Genomic DNA, 27,860 nt, shown 5'->3' with positions numbered 1-27,860 from the left:
TGCATTAAATAGGAATTTTCAATTTTTGGTTGCTTGTGCCTTGAATGGTAAAATTTTCTTTAGATCTACGGGAAAATGGTTTTACAATACAGTAAAAGTCGCGAATGGCGACGTCGCTTATAAAAGCAACTCGCTTATTACGACGAAATCTAGAAAGTTTGGTTGGATTTATATGTAACCCAAGTCTAAAAAAGTTGGCCTATAACGACGCCGGTAATAGCGACCAAGTCGGTTTTAGCGTCCTTATGTAAAAGATTTTTCATGTGGAAGGCCGAATATAACGACCGAACGTGTGTGATTCACACAGCAATCATTTGTAACCAATAACTACAAGTTATTCTTGGGGGAATTACCGGAATAGGAGGCCGAGAAAATACCTGTTTGTCGATCTCGTTAATGCTTCTTCTTTGTTTATGTACTTTTTATTTAGTGCCGGGATTTTGTGCATACGTATAGACGTAGCGTATTACGTAGTATTAAAATGAATTAAAAAAAAAAGTTTTGTCCATTGAGGAAAAAGGCTTAATAATTTGCAGACTTGAGGAAGGTAACTCCAAAATTGCTATTGCAAGCAAGTTAGGCTTATCGCATTCAACTGTTTCTATAATTTGGAAGAACCGGGATGCAATAAAAAATGCATTAAATAAGAATTTGCTACCAAAGGAGAAACTTAGGTTATCCAGTCATGCAGATATAGATAAAGCATTATTTAACTGGTTTAAAGTTGAAAGAAGTAGAGGATCGCCAATTAGTGGTCCTATACTATAGGTAAAAGCGGAACATTTCGGCAGGGTACTGAATAAAGGACCGGAATACACCTGCACAGTAAGTTGAATAAAACGTTTTCGAGAAAGGCATAATATTGTTTATGGAAAAATAAGTGGTGAATCTGCTAGTGTACCTCCTGGAGGGACAGAAAACTGGCTTAAAACTGTATGGCCTGAAATAAGAAAAGGGTATACAAGTGACCAGATTTTAAACGTAGATGAGACAGGTCTATTCTACAAAATGCTTCCAGACATGACACTAAAATTAAAAGGCGAAAAGTGCAAGGGAGGAGAAATGTCCAAAGAGAGAATTACTTTTTTTGTTGCTGCCAATATGTCTGGGTCAGAAAAACGTAAGTTGATTGTTATTGGAAAATCAAAAAACCTCCGCTGTTTTAAACATGTTAAGACATTACCTGTTTCCTACATATCTAACAAAAAAGCCTGGATGACTTCAGACTTGTTTATTAAGATCTTGCGAGATTGGGACTCTAAGCTAATGAAGAAAAAAAAGAAAATCTTACTCCTAGTAGATAATTGCTCACCCAACAGTGTCAAATTTAAACAATATTAATCTTCAATTCTCGGCACCCAGTACCACATCAGTGCTCCAGCCAGTTGACCAAGGTATCATAAGATCTTTAAAAGTCCATTATAGAAAGTTCCAGTTAATGATCCAGTCTTCCATTAAAATTTTGGATGCAATATCGATGATCTCCAAAGCCTGGAATAGGGTATCACAACAAACAATCATTAATTTTAAAGCAAAAAGAAAACAATCATTAGTTTTAAACATGCCGGATTCCTTGAACAGACACTGGAAACTGCCGACTCTGAAGACGACATTCCTTTAGCCGAGTTGGCAAGAAGAATAAGTATTGACTTTGATACAGAAGATTATGTGCCTCTAGCTGTAATTAAAGAAAACTTTAAATTAACTGATGAATTATGGACTGACTTCATAGATTCTGATAGTCACTTAGATACAAACAGTACTTTGGGTGACGAGCAAATTGCAGCGGAGGTGCTTACAATTGAGGATACCCAAGATCGAGGTGAAGACGGCAGGTCTGAGGACGAAGAATTTAATCCACCATCTATTGAAGAAGCTTTACGAGCAATGAAGACCCTAAACAGTTTTGTACTATACAATAATGCGAGTGACGAAAAACTTTTAGACACAACCAGTTTTATTGAGAAAAAAATTGAATCAATTTACTAACTCGCGTTGCAAAAAACAAACAAATATAACAGATTTTTTACTAAATTAACTACATATTTTTTTTATGTACATACATACAAATGTATTTTATGGACTATGTAGGATTACCTTACGTTACCTGTATCAGTGTAAATTTCGTTTTTTTTTTATATTGGATTTTCATTTTTTTTTTTGCTTTGTATGTACATATCTATGTATTTTCAGGGTTTTGTAAAATTAAAAAATATTTTTAACATACATAATTATGTATGTCCATAGTTTTATTTGAAAAAAAACGTAGTGTATGTAGGTCCTTTAATAACGACGGCCGTTTATAACGACTCATGTTCAGTAGTCCTTTCGCCGTCGTTATATCCGACTTTCACTGTATTTTCTTTGGAAATTGATATTTCTGCTCCCGTGTCTATTAAAAGTTTAATGGTTCTGAAGGGTTTTTATCTAGCAGTGACAGAAGATTTTGGCAGTCGCTTTCAGGAATACGATGTCTTGTCAATTTTCGTCGTATTAGTTACTATAACAATAGTAATTCTAATCCAAAAGTAATTCTAATAAGTGGTTGATGAGGTTTGGAAGATATGACTAACCCAGAGGATTTCTGGGTTTCAAAATAAGACAGTTACAGTTACAGTTCTCTACGAATTCTTGATTGAGCATCTAAAATTTTTCTAAGAGTTCCAGCACGAACGATTTGGCCTAATCAAGGTTTCAAGCACCAGTAAGAAGGGCATTTAGAGTCATAGTATCTATTAAATTACTTTGAGCAATTGTTGATCAACATTTAGTAAAGATTTTTCTATGGAAGTGTGCATTATCGAATTTAGAGTTTTTAAGTGATTGAAAAGTGTAAGAGGGGATTTCATTTCGAAGTTGCCTAAGTCGTCGTAGGTTTTATATAAGAGACGATATATTTTAGAATCGCCAAAATGAAGATGAAGAAGTTGCTTTATTTCTGCATACGATTGTAGATTTTTTGAATTTATTAGTCGGGCAATTCTGACTGAAGTTTACTTTTTATAAATAGTGTAAGTAAAGCTTTTTGATCATTCATTTGCATAATAGTACGAACTAATAAAGGTATTTAAGAAGATTTGATCATCTTTATACTCATAATTGTAAATAATTATGAAAGTTTATAAGGTTCAAATTCTACTACTTTGTTATCTATTTTAGCGTTTGTTAGTTACGAGCTTCTTTCAGGAGCATTTCGGTAAATAGATTTTATTGCCTTTAAACGTAAAGATATATAAAATATTATTAAAATAGGTGACCTATATCAGATTGTCAAACAAATGGTTTCACCAAATCACTTTTATATATAAAAAATAAACGATATGATTCGATCGGTCAGAACAAACAGAGGATTCTCAAGTGATGTTTTTCTACATGTACTAACGAGTAAGCACGCCTTTTTGGTTTGCACGTTTACACTATGAGAGTCCTGTAGATGGTCCGTTGTCCGATAAGGTATAAGAATCCATCGTTAACAGTTAGAATTTTTTTGTTCTGTTGACGTTTTATGGATCCTACCGACTGCGTTAATTGTTGTGGCTTTAAAACTGGATTTAATTTTTTCAAAAATGGTTTTATTTATCAAAATTATTATTTAATTAAACTAATTAGTTTTAATAATTATTAAAACCCAAAATTCAAATGGAATGATTAATTGTGCATATTAAAACTAATCTTACACAACTAACTTAAAATTATTAGGTGTGCTGTATTTATAGAAAATAATACATCGGTGTTTGCGATTCCCATGGAAGAAGCATCGGGCGTTGATGCTAGAGCTGCGTCTGTGGTTTTAATGGTAAAAGAATCAGGCTATCGGTTTGCCAATTGGCGGAAATACTAATGTTTTTAATTGCTAGAACTGTTACAAAATTCGGTGTAAATATTCTGAGCGTATTGTTGGTGTTAAAATATGATGTTTTTTCCTATAAACATGTATCCTAAAATGCCTTCCCTTAGAGCTACAGCCCGCGCAAAGTGCTTGATAAAAATCGTTTATTTAGAACCATAACTATAATTACACACCAATTTTCTTCTGAAAATTTTCATGTCCTCATTTTTTGGGTGCTCTTTTTATTTTCTGTCCCAGAAATAGTGTAAATCCACTTTTAATTATTTATTTATTTATTTATTTACGGGATATCCCCATTCTAACAAAATTACAAAATAAATTATATCCTAACCCTAAATGTATATAATTATTCTGCCATCAACAAATATATTAATAAGAGATGTAATGAACTTAATCTATTGTTATACCTTTTTTTTCTTTCTAAATGAAATGCAAGGGGGAACCAATGAATGCCCAAGTTAATCAAAAGAAAAGAAGTACAAAAAAAAATGAATGGTTAAGCCTTGGTACTCCAAGAAAAACTCAATTAAGAAAAGAAATTAAAACTCTGGAAAAGGAAGGTTCTCACGCAAAAAGATCCCTGGAAGTAGAAGTTACTTTGGACGATGTTCAAAAATTCCTAGATGACAACTACCCAGCAGATTCTTGTGCATTCCTTAAGAGTCAGCTATCTCTTCTGAACAAGTCTCCTCGGGGAAGCAGCTACACAAATGAATATAACAATTTGCTATGAGTTTATACCTTGTTGGACCAAAAGCCTATAAAAAAATGTCATCCGTTTGGCGTTTGCCGTCAAAACGTTGAAGAGTGACGTTTCACAAAAAACTGGCCAATAAATCCAGGATTTAATGATTTTATTTTTCGATTAACAGAATTGGTTTTTTTTAATGACAAAGCAAAAGACTGTTTTTTATGTATAGATGAGATGTCCATTAAGTCACGTCTATATTACAATATCTCAAGTGACAAGATAGTTGGTTTCCAGGAATGTTTGAGAGGAAACATTACAGATATTGCCAGCAACGTTTTGGTTCTAATGGCCCGGGGTATTGTAACCAGTTGGAAGCAGCCTATCGCATATTTTTTCTATAAATCATCTCCAAATTCAGACGAACTTAAAAATATTTTATTTGAATCAGTTCGGAAAATAAATTCAACAGGTTTAAATGTCCTAGGCGTAGTTTCTGACCAGGGCTCAAATTTTTATAAACTAGTCAAAACTACTTTACATTTATCTGAGGAAAATCCGCGGTTTTTAGTTGATGACAAAGAACTTGTATATATGTTTGGCATCCCACATTTGTTAAAATCAACGAGGAATAATTTTTTTAAGTACAATTTTGTAATTAACAAAGGAGCAACAAATAAGAGTTATTTGGAAACCATGTATAATTATGATAAAATGAAACAGTATAGACTTGCTCCAAGACTATCTAGCGAGCACATTTTTCCAAATAACTTTCAGAAAATGATGGGTAAATTAGCGACACAGATTTAGTCACTCTGTTACAGTAGCATTGCATACTTATATTGATTTTAAAATTCTTCCAGAGGCAGCAAAAGTTACTGCAGATTTCATTGAAAAAATGAATAGATTATTTGATATTCTAAGGTTATACAATTAAATTTATTTATATTTTAGTCATTACTTAGTAGTTATGTCTATCTTTAGTTGTTACGTTTAGTAACAGTAATATATGCGTTTTTCCACACAAACTTTTGACTTTGATTTAAAAATAAATCCTAATGAAACCAGTCGTACCAAAACAACCTTTAATAAGATACCTAAGTACCTAATTATTAACAAAAAAAATTTAACTATTTAGTTCTTGAATTAGGTAAACTTTGATAATGTAAAATTTATTTAGTTTGGTGGTTATAAAAACAAATAATTTATAGTATTATCAATTTACATATTTTTTCCCAAGTAGGTACACTAAATAATAATTTTATTCCAGATAATAAAGCTATTATAAAATCGTGCTCCGTCTACCCCTACAGTTCGAATTAGACGAAACTCGTAAAATAATAGCTACCTTTTACCAGACTTCCCCTTTACATTTTTTGCTAGTTCCCCGTTGGCGAGGAGCTCGGCGGCCTGCCTTTGAGATCGAAAGATAAAAGGTTTTTCGCCGAGTGAAGCAACTTGTATTTTATTCAGTAAACTTTGCCCGTAGGAACCTAACCCCTCTTACCTGAAACGCCCAGAGAAAAAATCCTTCACAATGCTGCTAGCTCAAGCCGATGTGGGTTCTAGCTTCTTTCTCAACCAAATGAACCAAAATTTCTTAGGTAGTACCTACCCAAGAGTTACCCAAATAAATGTCAAAGTCAGTATGGCGCCACCAAGTTTTGGATTTTATATAATCCCAATGGACGCCCAATATTTACCAAAATTTATTTAGGCAAGTTCAAAATGAAACTTGGAAAACAAAATCAAGGTCAAGTCGCTATACACTATTGTTTCCAAATTACCTATGATATTCTAACCTACTCAACTCAAGTGAAAAACAAAATAACAACAGAAAATAACAATTTATTTAAGTCTTGATTATCACAGCCAATTATGTTATATTATTTTATTTATCTTAAAGAGGAATAATTATTTAAGTTGGTAATAAGGAACCACAACGTTTAAGTTTCTAATTAAAAGAAAAACAAAGTTGTCAACAGATAACGTGCCATAAAATTAAATTTTACAAAATGGCGCACTGTCATTCGTGACCATGCTTATAAAAAATATATATAAAGAAAATATATCTAAAAAAGAAATACGCAATTGAAAGTGTGGTTGTGAAAATAAAATAAATTATGTTACAACCAAACCTTTTGGGAATGAAGCTTCAATTCGAATTAAACTAACAATTTACGTGGCCCGGTATATTCCACCACGGACATTGACCTAAGCAAAAAAAAAAAAGAAAACCCTAGCTGTTAAAGCTTCCCCAATCAAAATTACCCTTTTATTATTTTACTCTAATATTTACTAGCTAATCTGAGAAAATTTGACATCTTAGGAGTAGTCTGAAAATAAATAATATAACCCAAGTATATACTCGTAGTACTACGAAGCCGGCTGCGTCTTACCTCACAGGAGTCACTTGTCACATATATATGTACTCTTATCAGTAATATTCAATAATAAAATAGCATCGATTAAATAATGTCAATAGAATTTTAAATAAACTTTTGAGACAAAGTACAGTCGAACCTGGTGGGCCTTGGAATATCAAAATAATATAAATATATCCAGCCTTTAAATGAGAAAAATAATTACATCCCCTAACCACCACAATTCGGCTTCACCCCGCTCAGATTGTAAAGTCCTATATGTATGTATCTCAACTCAATAGTTAAAAGTTGTGATAATAAAAATAAAATAAAATAAGTGAATAAAAAAAAATTTTATGTTGTGTCACTTAGCTCCACACACAGCAGACTACTTCAGATTCGAGCCTCTCCCAGACATCCAATTTCCAGTCGAAGAAAAACTGCAAGCTTCCAAGCTTCACCTCTTCCACCTCACAATACGCCAAGCTCTGGTAGTGGTCCAGGTTAGACGTTAGCTCACAGTTGTTTAAGATCTCCTCTAGATTAGAGCCAGTAGAGTACATAACCAAAAATAAAACTACCACGTGGCATGAAGAAATCAGGTCTGTACAAAAAAAATCCGTCCAAAATCCATGTTATGTAGCTCTAGTAGCCAAAAGAAAAAAAAACAACTCTATACTATCAGTATAAACGATAAATTCAAGAATACCTACTTGTTAATTAAATTATCCCCTGCCAATGCCAATCAGAACCGCCATTTTGCGGATGTTCGAGGGCACGTGAAAAATTATTAGGTTTAAAATCACCATAAAGGCCAGAAAATTCAACATAAAACAAATTGTAGCGTTACGCCCAAAAAGTTGATTTACTATCACCACATTTAGTCAATTATATCCCCATATGGGTAAAATTCACACGTATTTCAAAAAGAACTAAAGCACTCTTCACTTCATGATGGCGGTCTGGAAAAAGGAACGACCGCAGAGGTCAAACCCGTATTTAAGCAATTACGCACAAAATGTATTGCCAATCGAAAATAACTTAACTTTTTTTATAAGTACCATAAAACCCTTTATAAAAAATAAATAACTAAATTTATGGCCCAAGGAAGTTAGCAATGAAAATATATGTCACTATGACACTCAGTTTCGATTTTCCCTAGACCAGTAACTTCTTGCTATCTTCCAAGAAAATTAATATTTACATAAGATAAAAAAAGACAAAAATTAGATAGGTCAGTCCGAGTAAAATCAACCAGCATATCTGGTATGGTCAAGCCAAAATCAGTTATTGTACTATGGACAGTACAACATACACAATTATACATGCCCAATTAATCATTATTCATTATAAAAGAAATAAATAAAGTATGGAATAATCAATATTGGATATAATTTAAATTCTAAAATATTTCTTTAGTCCAGAACCGGGTTTTATAAGAGTATAAATAAAATTTCATTAACAACCAGTACAATATGAAGCTGGAATGTACAAGACTAAATGTGTCATTAAAAAAAAGAATACTGTAATTTGAAATGGCTAGAAAACAGAACTATGGGTTACTTGGGAGGCTATTACAGAGAGGGCATTACTAGTACCAATCATTAATATTTGTAAAATATCTATTTTGAAAATATAACTGTAATCAGTGCTTTTAATAATGAGTATAAAATGCCAATTTTAACCTGTAACACTATTAAATATCCATATTTTCTATAAATGAACAATATATCTATCTAAATGTATATTAATATGTAGCAGCCAAAATATATACAAACATTTAAGCACAAACTAACCTTGGTAAAAAAAAATGAATACATATTTTATGTATTCATTTTTTTTTTTTGGATTTGGAAAAGCTTACCCTTCTGGTGGCCCGTAGCTTATGTTTCCTATGAGAAATTTTAAAATCTAGCAACACCATCTAGTTAACCATGAAAAAATCTAAAAGTTTTGTTTCTTACATTTTTTCGATACAATTAAGAGTTTTCAAGAAAATCGGTAAAAAACGAAAGAAAAGCATTATTAAACGCGATTAAACTATTAAATTAGAAAAAACAAAGTGAGATGTGACTGCCTAAATTTTTTTCAAATCAAATTAATTTTATCGAAAAAATGCAAAAAGCGATAATTTTAGATTTTTTCATGGCTAATTAGATGATGTTTTTCTTATTGTAAGCATATGGACAAAAATATATTATAAACATAGCTTTTCTTATATGGACCATCAAATGAGTAAGTCCCTCTGAATCTTTACTTAATAATGGGTTTACACAATTTTTGGGACGGAAAATGTCAAGAGAACTCAAAACAATGCGGACTTGCAAATTTTCAAAAGCTTTGATGCATAACTGTAGTCAGTGTTTCAAATATTCAATTTTCTGCAAGCAATTTGCAGGGATGCATTTTAGGACACATGTTCGTAGAAAAAAAATCTAATTATAACTCTTAAAATATGTAAACCAAATTTTGTAACATCCTGTATATAGCATAACCAAAGGTCAGGTCATATACTGGGTATCCCAACCTATTTCCACACCATTTTTTTGCCCCTGTATATAAAATGAAAAAAAATATGATATGATAAGAAGTGTTTGTTTGGAAATACTTATTGTATAGACAATATTGGTAAATGTACAGAGTGTCTTAAAAACAAATTCTTCATTGTCAATTAATTTTTTTAATGTAACACCCTGTATATTTTAGTAAATTTTTACTGTTTATTTAACTGTACATCAGAATTGAACTAATTTTTGATGGATTTTAAAGTCCCGACATTGGAGTCAATTAGACTTATACAACCAGATTTATTGTTCTGGTGAGAGAATTTGAAGTTTGCAAATTCTTAAAGACATTGATGTTGATAAAGGGGTTAAATTGGTTGACTTTAAAGATAAAAATTATTCTTCCTACTTTGATATATACTCTAAATTGAAAAGATGAATATTGGTGATGGTCTTATATTAATGCTCCTTCTGATAATAGTAATCCTAATGCCATCTCTCTGCTACCACAATTAATGTAATTTCTAAAACCTTACCTAATTATAAATGGGGTGTTACTTTTGATGATACTTTCAGAGCTAGCTAAAGCTCAAAATTTTGATGAAACATTCACACACAAAACACACAGTCTTGATTTATTGTAGGGTACGGCTTTAACTTGCTTTAGAACAAATAGGGATAGTTTTTTTTAAATTGGTTACTAAAACTTTATTTCATGGTTTGTACGTCCCTGGTATGAAGTTTCTTTTCGATCAAAATAAATCTGAGAAAAATATAAATATTTTCATTTTAAACATGATTAATTCTCTCAAAGGAAGAGAAGCCTAAAATTAATAAAATAAATCTATAAGGATGACAATATTATATGTGTGAAATAATAAACTTCAATTTATTATAAACTACTTTATCATTTTAAAAAAAGTAAACTTATTAACGTACAAGTCTTAACAGTAAGAAAACAATTCTCTGACTAACTCACAGCCAACGTTTTTATGCAAAATTGCCCAACATTACCTTCCCAGAAATCTGCATAAGAAATATATATTAAAAACATTGGTGAATAACTACGATGCAGCATCGACAATATCCCTTTATGTTCCTCTCTCGAGAGAATTATTACAAGCCTCTCACATTCGGCCATCCTGAATGTCTACTGTTTATCACTTATATCTGGAATAAGAAGAATGGAAACAAAATTCCATTAAACTGTATACAATATAGTGCCACAGGGAAATTCCCAACGGGCGATTTAACTAAGTAATCCCGACAGCATTTAGGCTCGGGGAACTATAGTTCCCGACAGCCACATCCCAGGGATGCACTTTACTCAAGAAGGTTGAGTGATTTCTCGACGGTTGAAAACCCAGAGAAGCTCACTAAATTTCACTTTATCGAACCCAGGGATCAGAGCCCAACGGTATGAAATTTCATTGAAGCTCAGGGACATTACTTCCCGACGGCTTATATCTATTCACAGCTCAGAGATTTCTAACTTTGACGACTTCTTAAGGTGCGCAAGAGTTATCTCAACGGCTTAAATATAATACATTGTCTTAACTCATTCAACGTCATCAAAAGTGACCCATTTCTTCATTTGCTCGGAAGCATAGACTCCGGTATAAGGGATCCTAGTCCTTGTCTAACCAGGAAGGTCAGTCACCTCAAACCTATCATTTCCAAGGCATCTGGATATTTTAAATATACCTTTCCATTTGGGCACTAACTGCCGACTATTTCCGGTGCTAACAATAAAGAAAATTTTTATGAGCACCAAGTCGCCTGGGCTAAAGGATTTTGGTCCGGCGCGATGCTCATCAAAACTGGCCTTCTGTCATTGTTGAGTGGCCTTTATTTTATCTGCTATTGACTAGCGTAATCCCAAAACATCAACAGGATCTTCAGGTTCTACAAAGGCTAAATTTTGTGGACCAGATCGGTAGCCCAATAATGCTTCGGACGGTGAAGGCACAATGGCCTTATTAAGGATGTTATTAAGGCCCAGTTAGATATTGATGATGTTTTCGTCCCATTCATCGTCATCTTTGGCTGCTCCCATTGTGGCCAACGAGTCAAGAACGGTCTTATTACCGCATTAAAGTGTAATTGGACTTGTTTCTCCTCACAAAACTTTTTGAACGTCTTAGAAGTAAATTTCAGAAACTTCCTGGACAACATATTTAGCTTTAGTGTTTTTAAGGGCTTTTATAAAACAAAAATATGAACGCATCAACAATAACAATTAAATAACCATTGCCTTCTTTACTTTTACCAAACGGACCAAGTTGGTCAATGTGGATTGTATGAAATGGGCGGGAATATTTGGTATAGGATGCAAATAATCAGGCCATTTACCTGAAGGGGTCTCATGAAACATACAATTTATACAAGAATTTACAAACTTATAAACAATTTTACGCATTTTTGGGAACCAAAAACTAGCGAATATTCGTTCAAATGTTTTGTCAAATGCAAAATGTCCTATATCGTGATGATTTAACTTTCAAATCTGCCACCTACAAGCTTTGGGAAGAACTACTCGACTTCCATGATCTGTTTTTTTATATACTAAGCCCCTACGTAACTCATAGAAAACTGTCTCCTTTTCATGCCGTTCACCAGATCGCAAAATAGTTTTTATGCTATTTATATTTTTGTCGCTTTCCTGACACGAAAGTAACCAATCGTTCTCTGTAATGACTGCAGCATAAATCCCTTACTAGAATCAAGTACAGGATTTCTGCTTAATGCATCTACATGACAAATGCGAATACCAGGTTTATGCAAAATTTCAAAGTTATATTCTTGCAAATCTAAGATCTACCTACCAATACGATGATTGAGATCTTTCTTTTTAATAGCGCTTCGAACAGCATTGCAGTCAGTATAAATCTTAAATTGGACACAGATTAAATAATGCCTAAGTCGCTTCACAGAACAAACAATAGCTAGGGCTTCTAATTCGAAAGAATGGTATCGTTGTTCGGTGGGTGAGGTCATCGTGCTGTAGTAGCCAATCACTTTCTCAATTCTATCTTCCAGATGCACAAGCATCCCGGCTAAACCAATTCGACTGGCATCAGTATAAAGAATAATTGGTTTGTTAAAACAAAGTTTGTAAAACAAAGTTAATATAGGGGTAGAAATCATGTGATGCTTTAAATACTCAAAGGAGTTTTGCTGCTCTTCTGTCCATAGCCATGGTTGCCCCTTTCTCAACAAAATGGTAAGAGCCTTAGATTTTTGTGCAAAGCAAGGTATACATTTTCGAAAATGTCCAACGAGACCTAAAAATTGTCGAATTTGGAGAATATTCTTTGGGGACGGAAAATTACTTACTTATCGCTGTTATTTTTGTAGAGCCAGGTCTCACTTTCCAGTCCATTCGTCACTATATATCCCAGATATTTTATTTCTGTAGAAAGAAATTTACACTTCTCCAGGTTCAGACTGACTCCATGATCCTGTAAACGAGTCAGCACAAGCTGAAGACTTTCGAATCCTTCTTCTATAGTCAAGGATGGGATCAGATGTATATAAAATATATCATCTATGTATATAAGGATTTTATTAAACCTGAGATCGCCTAATATTTGATCCATGGCTTTCTGATAATCATACGGTGCGTTAGTGAAACAAAAAGGTACTTTGAGGTATTCAAATTTCCCTTCTGGAGTTATAAAGGCGGTTATAGGAATCGAATCTTTGAAAGACAAATCTGATGGTACCCTGAACGGCAATCTAAGCTAGAAAAATATTTTTGACTAGCTAATCTATCGATTAGATCTTCAATGATAATTAAAGGATAATTTATTTTGAAAGTTCGACGCACAACCTTTGGTTATCCGTCTTCTTCTTTACCATAATAACAGGACTGGCGTAAGGTGACTGAGATGGTCTAACTATTTCATCTTGAATAAGGCCGTCGACAATCTTACGCAGAATAGCTTTTTCTGACTCAGCTAGTCTATAGAATCTTTGAAATATGGGAATATCATATTTTAACTTAATTACCATCTCTACTCCGGAAATACAACCTAATTTTGAATTTTTGTTAGGAGAACATGCCGAAAAATTTTGAATGACCTAATGCGATTCTGAACTTCAGGGTCATTACTACCAATCCTTACAGTACTAATTCTTAAAATTATTGTAAAATATTAATATCAAGAGACGCAGATGCGAATAGTAATTGCGGACCTACCCGTGAATATTTAATTTTATAATCTTCTGTGAAATTTTGACCAATAATAATATCTACACCTGGAATGCACTTATAAACCACAAGCAATTCAATTGATAAGGATTACGGCAATAATTGCAATGTAATTTATTACGATCTCCCTGTTTATTATTTTGAGGACAATTGTATTGCTTATGACCAAATTGCTTACACTTATAGCACTGACCAACATTTTTATTATCCCTAAAACTAGCAGTAACTAATACATTTTTATTAAAAGGATCTTTATTCAAAGGTTTATGAATAGGCTCTTTTTTTGTATCAAAAGAAAACGGTCCTGGTTGAAAAGCTTGTAAATATACTGCTAACTTCGAAAGGTCTGTTATATTGGCGGCCTTAACGGCAAATTTGACATTTTGATTGTCTAAGCTACCTACAATTAAATTAACCTCATCACTGGCCGTTAAATTTAAATTTATTTTACGATTAAGTGACAATTTTTCAAAGTAATATTCATACAAACTTGATTATTTTTAGGCTTAAATGCAAGCATTTCTATCATTAGTTAATGCAAATCACGAGTCGACGGAAAAGTATCAATTAACAGTTTATTCCACTCGGCCCACGATTTTGGGATAGTTTGTAAACTTCTGTACCAAGCTTCCGCTGGTACTTTTAATTTATTTATTACTAACTGACATATATGTATGTCAGACCAACCATAAATATTCGAAAGTTCATCAATTTTCAATAACCACTCATTAATGTCACTAACGATAGGATTAAACTCGCTAATATCAACGTCTTTTACTGACATGGCTATAGGTTTTTCAGTACTTATCATCTTAACTAAATCTATCAAACCTGTGTCCACTTAAGGTTCGCTTGGAGGCAAATTTTCGGGGGTATAAGAACATTTAGGGGTTCTTTTAACACGTCTCATGTCACTGTCACTTAAAAAACTCGAGCTAATGCGTCTTGCACGATGACGATGTTTTCTTTTACCCATATTGTCATAAAATAATCAAACAAACAACAGCAAGTAACGGTTCATTAACACTTAAAAGTACTAAATCCTACTTCTGATGTGAAATAATAAACTTCAATTTACTACAAACTACTTTATCATTTTAAAAAAAGTAAACTTTTTAACGTACAAGTCTTAACAGCCAGAAAAAAAATTTCTGAATAACTAGTTATGTTTCTTATCGTGCGAAGCACGTTTTAAAAAACAGTTTTTATTTGACAATAAGTACAAGCAGCAAGTATGGTACAACGAAGATTAGGCCGTTACATGATATTATATAGACTTAAAGTAGCAAATACAGTGAAATATAATACAAAGCAACGTTAACATAAAAGTAAGCAAATATATATATAGAGTGGTCAATATTGTGGCCATAACTCCTCCCTCCTAAGATTGAAACAACAGGGATGTCATGTTTGTTTCAACATTCTTGGTGGCGTCTTCTTTCTGTTCTGGATCTTCTGGAACTGTTCTTTTCTTGAAGAATAATTCGTATACTGCAAAGGCTATGCAGCACAGGATCAGTATGACTCCAAGGGTTGTGGCAAAACTCCATGTGGCTGGATGGATTTGGTCATCTTCTTCTGGAAGGGTTTTGATAACTCTTGCCTGGTCTTGAAGTGCTTTTATTAAGATCGGATCGATAGAGTCGAGCTGGATCGTTTCCATGGGTAATTGGAATTCAATGTTGGTAAAGGATATTTCTGGTAACTGGAAGGGTACATAATCCAGGATTGTTTCTTCATTCCAAAATTGGGATCCGAGGATTTCGATTCCACATTTGTATGGTATCTGGACCAAACTGGGTCTAGTTGCGAAGAAAATTCTTCTTGAATCACAGAGCATTTGGATTTTTACTTTTGAGGAAGTTGGGATTATCAATACAAACTCATTGGTAATAGTTTGTATAATAGGGGTAGACACATTGACTTTGAGGAGCTTGCAAGGTGAGTTCTCAGCTTTCTGGATCAGAGCTGTTGAGCAATCAGCTTTTGGTGGTCCTAAATTGTTCTGGCAAACGTATTGATCTTGGACGACAGGACAGGCTACTTCTTGATATTGGTGCGAGTATGGCCCAAGTATAAGGTAAGGTAATTCCGGAACAATAATTGAATTGTTTATAGGGATGGTGAACAAGTGGTAAATATTAAAATTTTCTTTTATAAACAAAGGAAAATGTATGGCAAATATAATCTTGTCTTTTGAGAAATTTACTTGTAATCCGGCAATTTGATAGTAATAATTTAAATCTATAAATTTTATAACTTTTTCTTCACCATAAAGAGTTATTAAATTAGAAATTATCTGTTCTAATTCGCTAGCTGAAATTACTGCACTATGAAGCGTATTGAGCTTTGCAAACATTATTGCGGCTTCTAGGTTGTCTAAAAATGTTATGAAACTTTGACAATTTATTATTAATTGATTTATGGTATTTTGAAGTTTTAATAAAATTGAGAGATCATTAATAGTTTTATTCATATGTTTTTCGAATAAAGCAACATGTTTATTCAAAGAGTTTTGATTTTTGCTTAGAATAGTGATAGTGCTATTGTAATTATTAATTAAGTCTTTTGTTAATGATATTTGCAAGTTAAGCTCCTTTTTATAAGAGTTTTGAGAAAGTTTAAGCTCATTTATTGCTTGTTCATATCTTTCTCCATCGTCTGCATCTAAGGTGCCAAAAAGCCATTTCGATGCTTTTCCTAATATGTTAATTAAGCCACGTTTAGCTCTATTGTGAGGTTTAATATTGTTAAGCTTAATTCTAACTTCGTTAATGAAATATTTAGCATGAGTAAGCAGGTCAATAGTGTTAATATGGTGCATAAGCAGAGAGTTAATTATGTTAGTTTCATTGCATGCAGCTTCTAAAATTCTAAAAGCGTTTTCTATGTTTTCTAATTCTAATTGTAGAGGTTTTAATTCTATATAATGTATAAAGGTATGTTTATTTTCTATAACTCTGGCATTTCCTAAGTGAAATGGGAATAGTGGAGTTTCGATAGGATTTATTAAAAGGTTACGGTCATTTGCTATCGTTGCTGTCATCTGTAGGATGATGGCGAGGCTCGTCAGGAGGTTCATTTTTCCTGGGGAGAAGAAAGTCTTTTTTAGGAAAGGTTTTAGGCTTTTGAATTAAAGCTTTATGAATGACTTTCTCTTTTTGTGTTATTATTTTGTTACCTATATCTTGTTTTACATAGTCAATTCTTTTACGGGGTTTGTCCTTGGTTCTTAAGGATGTTTTGTCCGTTATATATATTTTCTTTCCAGGGTTTAGTTCGGGTGGTATTTCACGATTTTTATTGTGCTTTTCTTTTAATCTGGTTTTTGTATCGACTAACTGATTATAAATTTGTTCATAAATTATTTTTAATCTTTCTTTTCGATCGTTAACATATTTATTGATAATAATTTCGTCTGTCAGATCAAAGAGATCTAAAGCATTTAAACGTCCGTTTATTATGTCAAAGGGTTTTTGTTTTGTTACGCTGTGTACAGAACAATTGTATCCCATAATGGCATAAAGCATGAGTTGTTTTGTTGTCGCATTTGGGTGTTTTAACTTTAAGACTCGAATGGAATCAATAAGGGTCGAATGTAAACGTTCTACAGGGCTATTACTATTAGAGTTGCCTGGTGTGGTATAGTGGATTTTGATATTATGGAGTTTACAAAAATCTATCATAAGGGATGTTTTAAACTCAGTACCATTGTCACAAGTGATTAGTTGGGGTATTCCATGATGACTAATAAATATCGATAGATTATCTAAAACAGTTATTGCATTATTGGTAGGCTCTAGTGGGTATGCCTGTGCATATCGTGAAAATACATCGACTACTGTTAAGAATTTAATATTAGATATCTGAAAAGTATCTATGTGGATTGATTCTAAAGGTTCTTTTGGAGTTGGGGTTAATGAAAACTTGAATTTTAAGGGATGGCGATCGTATTTTGCCTGTTGACAAATGTCACAATTATTAATATATTCAGTTAGATCATTTTTCATGTTAGGCCAATAATACATTTTCTTTAGAGACATTAAGCATTCATTAATACCTTTATGACATGATTTTTCATGGTGGTTTTCTATTAAACTTCTTTGATGTTGAGTATCGACTATATCATTTAAAAAGGTGTTAGATATCACTAATTTATAAGAATCGTGTCTGAATGTATTCGATAAAATAGTAGCTATTTTATTTTCTAGATTATTGATTTCAGTTTGTTTAATAAATAAACAATGTACAACTTTAGGGTTTATGTATTCTTTAAAGAAGTAAATTATTTCATTTTCATAGTTTTCAGTTAAGGTTAAATGATATCGATTTTTATTTCCAAAATGAGTAGTTTTAAAAGCATGATATTTTTTTTTAAAGCCGTGAGTTATTAAGATTTGATTTGTATAGGTGTTAAAACAATTTTATGTAAAAGGTATATTTAGAATTGGGTCTTCTGTTGCAGAGTGTGTGGTTTCTCCACTTGTTAATGGACCAGGGGGTCTTATTTGGATATTTTGTAAAATTTTGATTTTACTTTCTTTTTCTGGAGGATTAGGTTGTGTTAAAGATGAATCAAATACTTCAGTTAGTTGGTCTAACTCTTCTAATGTAACATTTTCGTTAGAAAGGTATTGATCTATGTCGTTAGAAATATCTCCAGGGCTGCCAATTGTTGAATCATTCTCCATCATATGGATTTCTATTCTAGATAGGGCATCGGCGTTGGTATTTATGGATCCTTTTTTATATTGTATTTCGTAATCGTACTCTTCAAGTTTTAATCTCCATCTTACTAATCTGGAATTTGGTTCTTTTAAACTGAATAAATACTGCAGGGGTTTATGATCAGTGATTATTGTAAATTTTCTTCCAAACAAGTAAGGTCTAAAGTGTTTTGTAGCCCAAACAATGGCTAATAATTCTTTTTCAATAGTTAAATAATTTGTTTCTGCTGAATTTAAAGTTCTTGAAGCATAGGCGATGGGTAAATCTTGTCCTACTTTACCTTGGCTTAAAACTGCTCCAATAGCTATGTTAGATGCATCGGTTGTTAAGATAAATGGTTTCTCAACATTTGGATATTGCAGAATTGGATTATTACAAGTTTCAAATGCTTCTATATAGTCAGGTGTTAGTTTAATTGTTACGCCTTTTTTTAAGCATTGTGTAAAGGGTTTCGTCAGCTTTGCAAATCCGTTAATAAATCTTCGATAATATCCTAATAGTCCGAGAAATGATTTTATTTCTTTAGCTGTTTTAGGAATCGGGAATTTTTGTATGGCTTCGATCTTTTTTGGATTTGGCTTTACTCCTTCTTTGGTAATAACATGTCCTAAGAATTCTACTTTAGTTCTAAGAAATTCCGATTTATCAAGTTGTATTTTTAACATGGCATTTCTTAGCCTTTCAAAAACTGTTCTCAAATTTTTTATGTGTTCTCCCAGATTTGCAGAAAATATTATTATATCGTCCATATATACTAGGCAGAATTTAAGGCCTCGTAGTATATAATCCATTATCCTTTGGAAAGTTGCGGGTGCGTTCTTCAATCCGAATGGCATTCTCACATACTCGTAGTGTCCATTCTCTACAGTGAATGCTGTCTTTTCTATCGAGTTAGGTGCCATTTCAATTTGATGAAATCCTGAAGAAAGATCTATCGTTGAAAAATATGAACATCTTCCTAAGTTGTCTAATATATCTGTTATATTAGGAATCGGATATCTATCGTCGATGGTTTTGGAATTTATTCCTCTATAGTCATTGACTATTCTCCATTTCTGTTTTCCACTAGCGTCTAGCTTTTTGCTAACTATCCATATTGGACTGATCCAGGGACTTTGACTTGGTCTGATTATTCCATCATTGAGCATCTTGTTTATCTGTCTTTGGACTTCTTCTTTATGGATGAACGGGTAGCGATAAGATTTGGAGTGTACGGAAATTTCATCGGTTGTCCTTATTTCATGTTTAATCTTATTTGTAAAAGTTAATTTTTTATTTTCTTTATGAAAAATATCAGCGAATTCTCGAATTAATTTTAATAATTCTCTTCTTTCTTCGTCATTTAGATGAGCGTGTCTTATTTGAGATTTTATGTCGAAATTCTTTTTATAAAAATTATTAGAAAAATGGGATTTTTCTTTTTGATTGATAAACTCGTTTATATGTAAAAAGTCGTAATTTTCTTTTATAATTTCGGGAAAAAGATAACAATTAAAAGGTTTGTCTAAGTCAACGGATATGTTTTCATCGGTATTATTGTAAATGTCTACGCGGTCAAAACCGTTTTCTGCGGTGCATATCGTTTCGGGCACGTATAAATTATCAAGAGTACCTTGAGGAATGACAACATCGACAAATTCTTTTGTGGTAACAGGAATTTTTGCACTAAGGATTTCGTGTGCATTTACCGTTATCTTGAAACTTGACTCAGGTTCACGATATTTAAAGGGTAATATAAGATTTCGAGTTGGATTAATGAGTTGTTTATTAGTCAGATCGATATTGAGATGAAATCGAGTTAATTCTTTTAATCCTAAAATTCCATCATAAAATTCATGAAAATCATACAAAATAAATGAAATTGGTTCATTTGTTTTGAATTCGTTAAATGCTGGTAAATCTGCTTTGAAGAGAGTTTCTTTTTCTCCTACACCTGTTTTTAATTTTGAGGAAAATTGATAAATTCTGTCTGGGAAATATTTTTCAGCAATTGAGGGTCTTAAAATGGAAGGATAACATCCAGTATCAATTAGTAATTTCAAAGGGGGATTTTTTATTTTTATATAAGGTAAACTATTATTGGTTGTTTGAGTGTTTATTTCATAGGTCATTTTTGAGGATCGAAAATCGGGGATGTATGAAAATTTTTATTTTCACAAGATATTTGATTTTCTTCTAAATCGCAATTTTCAATTGGGTCATTATAACCTAGACAAGTAGCATTTTCATGAGGGTAATCTGACTGATAATCTGATGGATCGTATTGAGGATCATCATATTCATGATTTTGGAAGTCTTCATGATTCGAGTTATCTATTTGGAAGATTTCTTGAGACCTAAAGTTTCTATTAGAAGGGTCTCTGGGTACCGTATAACTTGTACGAGTTGACATGGGCTCAGGTTTATTTTTTGGAACTTGGCCTGTTGGTTTAAACACGTTCTTGGGTTTCCCAAATACTTGTTCGTTTGTTGGAAGGGGTCTTTGAGGTATGTATCTTGGTTGAATAGGACAGGGAATTTTGTTGAAAATTTTGATTATTTTGAGGGTTATTTTGTTTATAATATTGTTGATGATTATAAGAATGGTTTTGTTGTTTATGCGAATTTGTTAATTGATTTGAATGATTATTTTGATTTTGATTATGTTTATGTTGTGGTTGTTTTTGTATTTGTGAGAATTGTTGTGAATAGGGTTTATATAAATTCTGTGTATATTGAAAGTTTTCTTCTTCGGTGATCATGATCATGGCTGTTTCAATACAGTCAGGGTTTTTCAGTCTTATAATACTTTGCAAAGGGTTTGCTAAACCTCTAATGAATGTTCTTAAGCAAATGGTATCATATTGACGTAGATGTATTAATTTTGTAGCTGCATCCATTTCGCGGGATTCAAAGTTATTAATTTTTTGAGCTAAGTTACTCCTTATAACTTGTAATCTTTTAGCAAATTCGAGTGGATGTTCATTTCGTATGGGCGAAGCCACAAAAAGATCTTGTTCTAAGCATTCTAGATTTCTTTTATCGCTAAAGCAAGTAATTAGTGCATTCTTAATGGATAACCAATCTGTTAATTCCATGCGACTACCTACTAAAATTTGAGCACGTTCTATGAGCTTCATTCTTATGATCCTTAATAAATAATGCTTTAAAATAGGATCACTATCATTACTGTAAGTTTCAAAAAGAAAATCAGCTGCACTGATAAAGCTGTTTAAAGTATTAATATCACCATTGTATGGTAGAATGGTGTCTACATACATTTTTAAAAGGTTGTAATTTACAGTGATGTTCGGCATTGTGCTAGAATTATTCGTTATTGGTGTTGACTCTTCTTGAATAGTTTCTAAATTTAATTAATTTTCGCGCCTGTTAAAACTGATTTGTGCTAGTTATTAATTTATACTTTTAACTGAATAAAAGTATTTTTTATACTTTTAACGGAATAAAAGTATCTTTTATACTTTTAACGGAATAAAAGTATCTTATACTAAAACTAATAAAAGACTAGATATATAAAATCTGATAATATTATTATTTTAATATTAAATCTTTCAAATTAAAAATCATAAATTGTCATACACTTTGTATTCAAGACAATTAAATAAATAAAATATAAACTTAAAACTACTTTCCACTTGCTCAACCGGAGAAAGGGAAAGGATCTGAGAGGATTGGGCACTTACCCCTCGACGGAGAGATGTCAACCTTTTCCTACTCAAGGTGAATCTCCGTGTCAGTCACCTCTTCTCTGTGCCTTGATTGCCAAATGGTATCTCGACTGTTCTTCTTCCCGTGGTAGACCACTTCAGGGTTGATTTACAGCTTCGACGTTCGTTTGGAGCTGAAGAGTTGAAACTCACGATTGCAGTGACCACGGCGTCCCGATGACGTGAAAACTGGATCACACAAACTGCTCCAATCCTACCCGACTGCGCCAGTTATGTTTCTTATCGTGCGAAGCACGTTTTAAAAAACAGTTTTTATTTGACAATAAGTACAAGCAGCAAGTATGGTACAACGAAGATTAAGGCATAAGGCCGTTATATGATATTATATAGACTTAAAGTAGCAAATACAGTGAAATATAATACAAAGCAACGTTAACATAAAAGTAAGCAAATATATATATAAAGTGGTCAATATTGTGGCCATAACTAACTCACAGCAAACGTTTTTAATGGAAAATTGCCCAACATTACATTCCCAATAATCTGCATAAGAAATATATATTAAAAACATTGGTAAACAACTATGATGCAGCGTCGACAATATCCCTTTAGATTCCTCTCTCGAGCGAATAACTGCAGTGAGTAGATTTATTCCGGTCAGCTTTATTACGAGCCTCTCACTTTTGTCACATATCAATTTAAAATCATATTAAATAAGAAAGTTGCTAAAATCCCAATCAGCAAAAATGTACTTAAAATTATCATATAGCACCCTATATAATATTATAATAATAATTGAATAATAAACTTAATTATCCTAAAACTTCATCTTATAAGCATTTATATATTAAGTATAGGCTGAAAAAAGGCCCACGCTAATAAAATATTTTAAGTTCGATAAACCTGTTTGATCTTAGATTATAAAATTGATTCCAGTCCATAATGAACCATTAAAAAAATATTATTATTTGTTAATATTATATTATTGTTTTATAACAAACTAATAAGACTTTATAAATTTAATTATTAAATATAAATATTTCAATCAAAACAATTTGTATTGGGCTGAGATTCTGCCTTTAGCTAGGGTATTTCCGGGCGAGAAAAACTGAACAATCAGATTAAATTATTTATCTTTTCTTTGTCTTTCTTTCTATTCTTCTTTTATAAGTAAAATCTTTTTAATTATTTCACTATAAATGATATAAGTGAGTTTTAGACACTTTTGTTGGCAAATTGTTAAACCGAAACAAGAAATTATTTATTTAGTTATTATTAAGAATTATTTATCTATTAACCATTAGATTATTTATTCACTTAAGTTTTTTCGTATTTTTTTAATTTGACTATTAACAAAAGCAAATTTTTTAAATATAAAAATGATAGTTTTATTTATTTAAAAAGGTTTTGATTTGTAATTTAATTTTAATTTTTTAACTTTCTTGATTAAAGAATTCTTTTTAAAATTTTATTTTTAGAGTTTCATTTATTGGATTTAAACCTACAAACTAATAAAACCTAAGTGACTTGATTCACTGAGATTGTTAAAAAAATGCAAAATAAATGTATTTTATTTTCGTCAACTGCGAACGTGGACGATATTCTCTAAGCCTGTCTTGTCGTTTTTTTTTTAAGTAGCTGAATTTCAAAGGTTTTTTATTCCACTCATGAAATTTAACTTTAGGATAGGATATTTTAGAAAGAACATATTTCTAATCTGAAGGGCCGACCGATTCAGATAGCATGAGTTTTTTTTAGCTCGGAAAGTTAAGGCGGGATGTACTGAAATAATAATCGGTCATCCATAGGCGATGTAAGTGCTATTGTATGGAGTCCGTTAATTTTTCCTATTTTTCTTATTTTATTTGATTTAATTTTATCTGTTAAATGTCATATAATATGGTAACGAAATTCAAGAACACACCTTTGTTGGCAACGTCGAAAACACCTAACTCGCCTTGACTATCGTTTAATTGTTTCCAAGATAAAAACTGACTAAACAATTAAAATTAAATAAAATGTCACGAGGCGCATCATTTTTAAAGCCCAATGGAACGATTTCAAAATATTTAGGGTTAGAATTTTCTGCATTGCTTTTGGCGAAAGAGGCTAAAGCAATACAAAGTATACAAACCTTACAAAATGTAAAATATGGAGATTAACAATAATATAACCTAAATAACTTAAATTGGTGCCAAAATGGGCCCCTCAGAAAAGATGAATTACTTGAAAACTAGACACTATAGATGCAAATATTAATCTAAACGTAAGTAAAACCCTAAGTAAATCCTACTAATCAACTACAAAATATGAATACAAGAGTATAAAAGTACTAGAAGAATAATTTACGTATTTAGATTTTCATAATATTGCTCCCCTTTCAAGTTTGTTCGTCCCAATTAAGACCTCCCGAGCTATCGGAGTGATGATAAGGCGCTAACCGGGCACTATTTATAATTTTAATCTGTGTCGTCGGACGTCACTGGACCCAGACTACATCGTTAATTCTGGTGACCACATGAAATTGACCCTCCCAATCCTTCTGAGGCTTTGGTGACTTACCCTTCGTCTTCCGTAGATTATATAAACCATACTTTATCCCCAGAATTAAAACCGGTAGAATTTACCTTTAGTCGTAACGTGATTTTATTTTGTTACTTTCCAGATGAAGTTTATCCTGTGCCTCTTCATGGAGCATTTGTATACGCTGTTGTAGATGATGGCGTATAACGACGTACTCCTAAAGTCTTGACGTACTCTTGCCTTGTCGGGTCTCCCAGTAATAATATCCAAAGGTAAACGAAGCTCATCACCAAATACAAGTTTTGCCGGGCTTTTTCCAGTAGAGTTGTAAATAGAAGAACGATATGTCAATGGGAATGGTTGAATACAGGTATCCCAGTTGGTTTGCTTGGAGCTTATCACAATTCTCAACGAGGTCTCCAATGTGCGATTAAATCTTTCAACCATTACATCAGACTGAGGGTGTAGGGCAGTTGTACCGGTCTTATTGATTCCCAGCAAATGGCATACTTGTTGGAATATTCTTGATTTAAAGTTCCTTCCTTGGTCTGAATGTATCTCTCTGGGGACACCAAATCGATAAATCCAGTTTTGGAACAGCCACTTACTAAAGTAATCCATAGTAACAAGAGCATATCGATTTGCGGAGTTATAAGTAGGAAAAGGTCCTGCTATGTCAATGGAAATTCGTTTAACCAGATACTTCATCATTTTTTCTCTGGTCCAGGTTCCTTGGCCCTTGCTTGACGAACACTGCTCACACTATTGGCACCAGTAAAAATAGTACTATGTGAAAATCACACTATTGGCCAGTAAAACCGTTCTCTCACTTTTACCAAGGTCTTACTAACTCCAAAGTGTCCTCCGAAAACACTGCCGGGAATAGCTTCAAGAAATTCTGGAATCCTCTTTCGAAGAATGACTGTCAGAGTTTCTTTTCCATCTATACTCTCCCAGACTCTTTTTAACAATTTATCTCGTGTAACCAACGAATTCCATTGAGACTTCAGACCGTAAATAAGAAGACCAAATACTTGTTGCAAAAAACAATGTTGACATGTTTCAATGCCGGGTCTTCTCGATAAAGTATCGGCATTTTGGTGATATTCGCCTTTTCTATGTTCTATTGTAAAGTAATCTTGTAATCGTTGAAGCCACCTTGCTATTTGTCCTTCAGAGTTTTTGAAGTGAAACAGCTATTTCAGAGAGGCATGGTTAATCCTAAGGATGAATCGTTGATCATACAAATATTTATGGAAATGTTTAATAGCTTTTACTGCTGCCACTAACTGCCGTCTGGTGAGAAAATAGTTTTTTTTTAATTTTGATAGAATTTTGCTGAAATAAGCTATCACTTGCTCGTCATCATCAATCATATATTTGAGATAGGACGGCTCCAATTACAACATTGCTTGCATCTGTATCCAAAATAAAAGTTTGGTCAGGTTTTGGATACGTTAAAATTGGAGATATGCACAGTGCTCTTTTTAACACTTAAAATGCTTTTTCACAGTCTGCTAACCAACTAAATACCATTTTGCCCTCCGTGAAGTTATATAGAGCCTTTGCAAGGTTAGCGAAATTTCTTACAAATCTTCTGTAATAGGTACAAAGACCCAGGAAGCTTTTTAACTATTGTTTGTCAGTCGGTCGTGGCCAATTTTCGATTGCTTTTACTTTAACTGGATAAGTCTTAATGCCTTTTTCTGATATTTCTTGGCCAAGGTACAGGAAATTCTTTTTCAAATAGGCAAAATTTTTTAGGACTTTGAGTCATGAATATTCCAACAAGTAGGCCAGTTGCAAATAATCAATAAGACCCGCACAAGTTCTCTTCACCATTAGTCTGATGGAATAGTTGAAAGATTTAATCGCAGATTGGAAATGATATTTACGAAGGGTGGTAAACTCCAAGAAAACCAACTGGGATACCTGTATACAACCATTATTATTGAAATATTGTTCTCCTTGTTCTTCCCTCGGTTTACGGTCTCGTTCTTTTTGTTCTACTTTTTGCTTTATCAATTTTTCAGTCTCCATCTTAGGCTGGCTTCTTGTTAAAGACATCCACTAAAATGGGCTTCCAAAGATCCTTTACTTTTGACACCAATTGTAACAAAATTCGGGAACACACTTTTATTGAGAACGTCACAAATTCTAACCTAACTCGCCTTGACTGTCGTTTAATTGTTTCCAAGGTAAAAACTGACTAAACAATTAAAACTGAATAAAATTTCACGAAGCGCGTCCTTTTTAAAGCCCGATATGTTCATAAGTTCTTTAAATTTTTTATTCACAGACTTTGCCAAGGCAGCGCGTAACTTACTAATTCTTGCCCAACTTTAGAGGCAATACATTAATTTTTCAGTTTTATTTATTAATTAATTGAGCCTTATAAAATAAGTTTACAATACCTAAATGAAAATGTTGTAAAGAAAGACTTAAATTACACATCTTTATAAAGGTATCGATTTATTGAAGCATAATCTACATTAACTATTATTGTACTCTGCAACTTTTTATACCAATAATTCTTGGTCTGTATCCTTCTGACGGCCGTGGTGCTAAAAACGGGCCTTATTTATCTTCAACTTTAAAATTAAAAAGAATTTCTGAATAATTCACTTGTTTGGTAGTTATTAAATTATTACTATAAGTCCTTAATTTTCAAATGATTTTGAAGTTTTGCTTATCTCATGAGCAATTGTTAATGATTTAAATGTCAATAATTTTTGTCGTACCTTCGACGACATTTTATAGATAGTCTAATATCAAGAACTAAATTTGTATTGAATTTTCTATTGTAATAATATTCCCAAATTGTGAACTAATGTATTGAAATTGCATGGTAATATACAATTTATCAATTATTATAATTATTAAGACAATATTATTATTGTCTTAAAAAAACGATAACAGAATAAAAAATAGCAATTTATTAAAACCATATACAAATAAACTTACATGAGCCGAATTTCAAAGGACATCTCTGAATATCCATAGGAAAATCTTCTAGATTCATAGGGCAACCAGCTTTAATTGTTAGCCTAAAATAAATGAAATATAAATTAAAGAAAAAATAATGAGAACAAAAAATTTCTTATACTGACTATTAAGCTACTTAATAGTTAATCAATGCATTATGATATTTTTAACAAAAAATTGCTGTGTTGCATCATTCTGTTTACAAAATAATATGACGTAATTTGAAAGTTGCCTAAACTGATTTTAAGTGAAAACTTTCGTATAAACGTGGAATCTAAAAGGTTTGGATTTTAAGAGGGTGTTTTACATAAAAGAATAAATTATAGTATATATTTAGG

At 32.4% G+C, this 27,860-nt stretch overlaps 1 protein-coding gene across 5 annotated transcripts in view; it reads right to left on the bottom strand.

The window, feature by feature from the left end:
- The window catches only part of LOC126738054 (gamma-aminobutyric acid receptor alpha-like), a 332,395-nt gene that overhangs the window by 146,486 nt on the left and 158,049 nt on the right, over positions 1–27,860 (bottom strand). For all 5 annotated transcript variants that reach the window (XM_050443226.1, XM_050443225.1, XM_050443228.1 and 2 more), the window contains one exon: positions 27,502–27,584. In XM_050443226.1, the coding sequence (XP_050299183.1) occupies positions 27,502–27,584 (83 nt within the window). The remainder of the gene's footprint in view (positions 1–27,501; positions 27,585–27,860) is intronic.

This window comes from Anthonomus grandis, chromosome 6 (assembly GCF_022605725.1).
Source record: "Anthonomus grandis grandis chromosome 6, icAntGran1.3, whole genome shotgun sequence".
Classification (NCBI taxonomy): Eukaryota; Metazoa; Arthropoda; class Insecta; order Coleoptera; family Curculionidae; genus Anthonomus; species Anthonomus grandis.
This window is presented reverse-complemented; position numbering and strand designations above follow the sequence as displayed.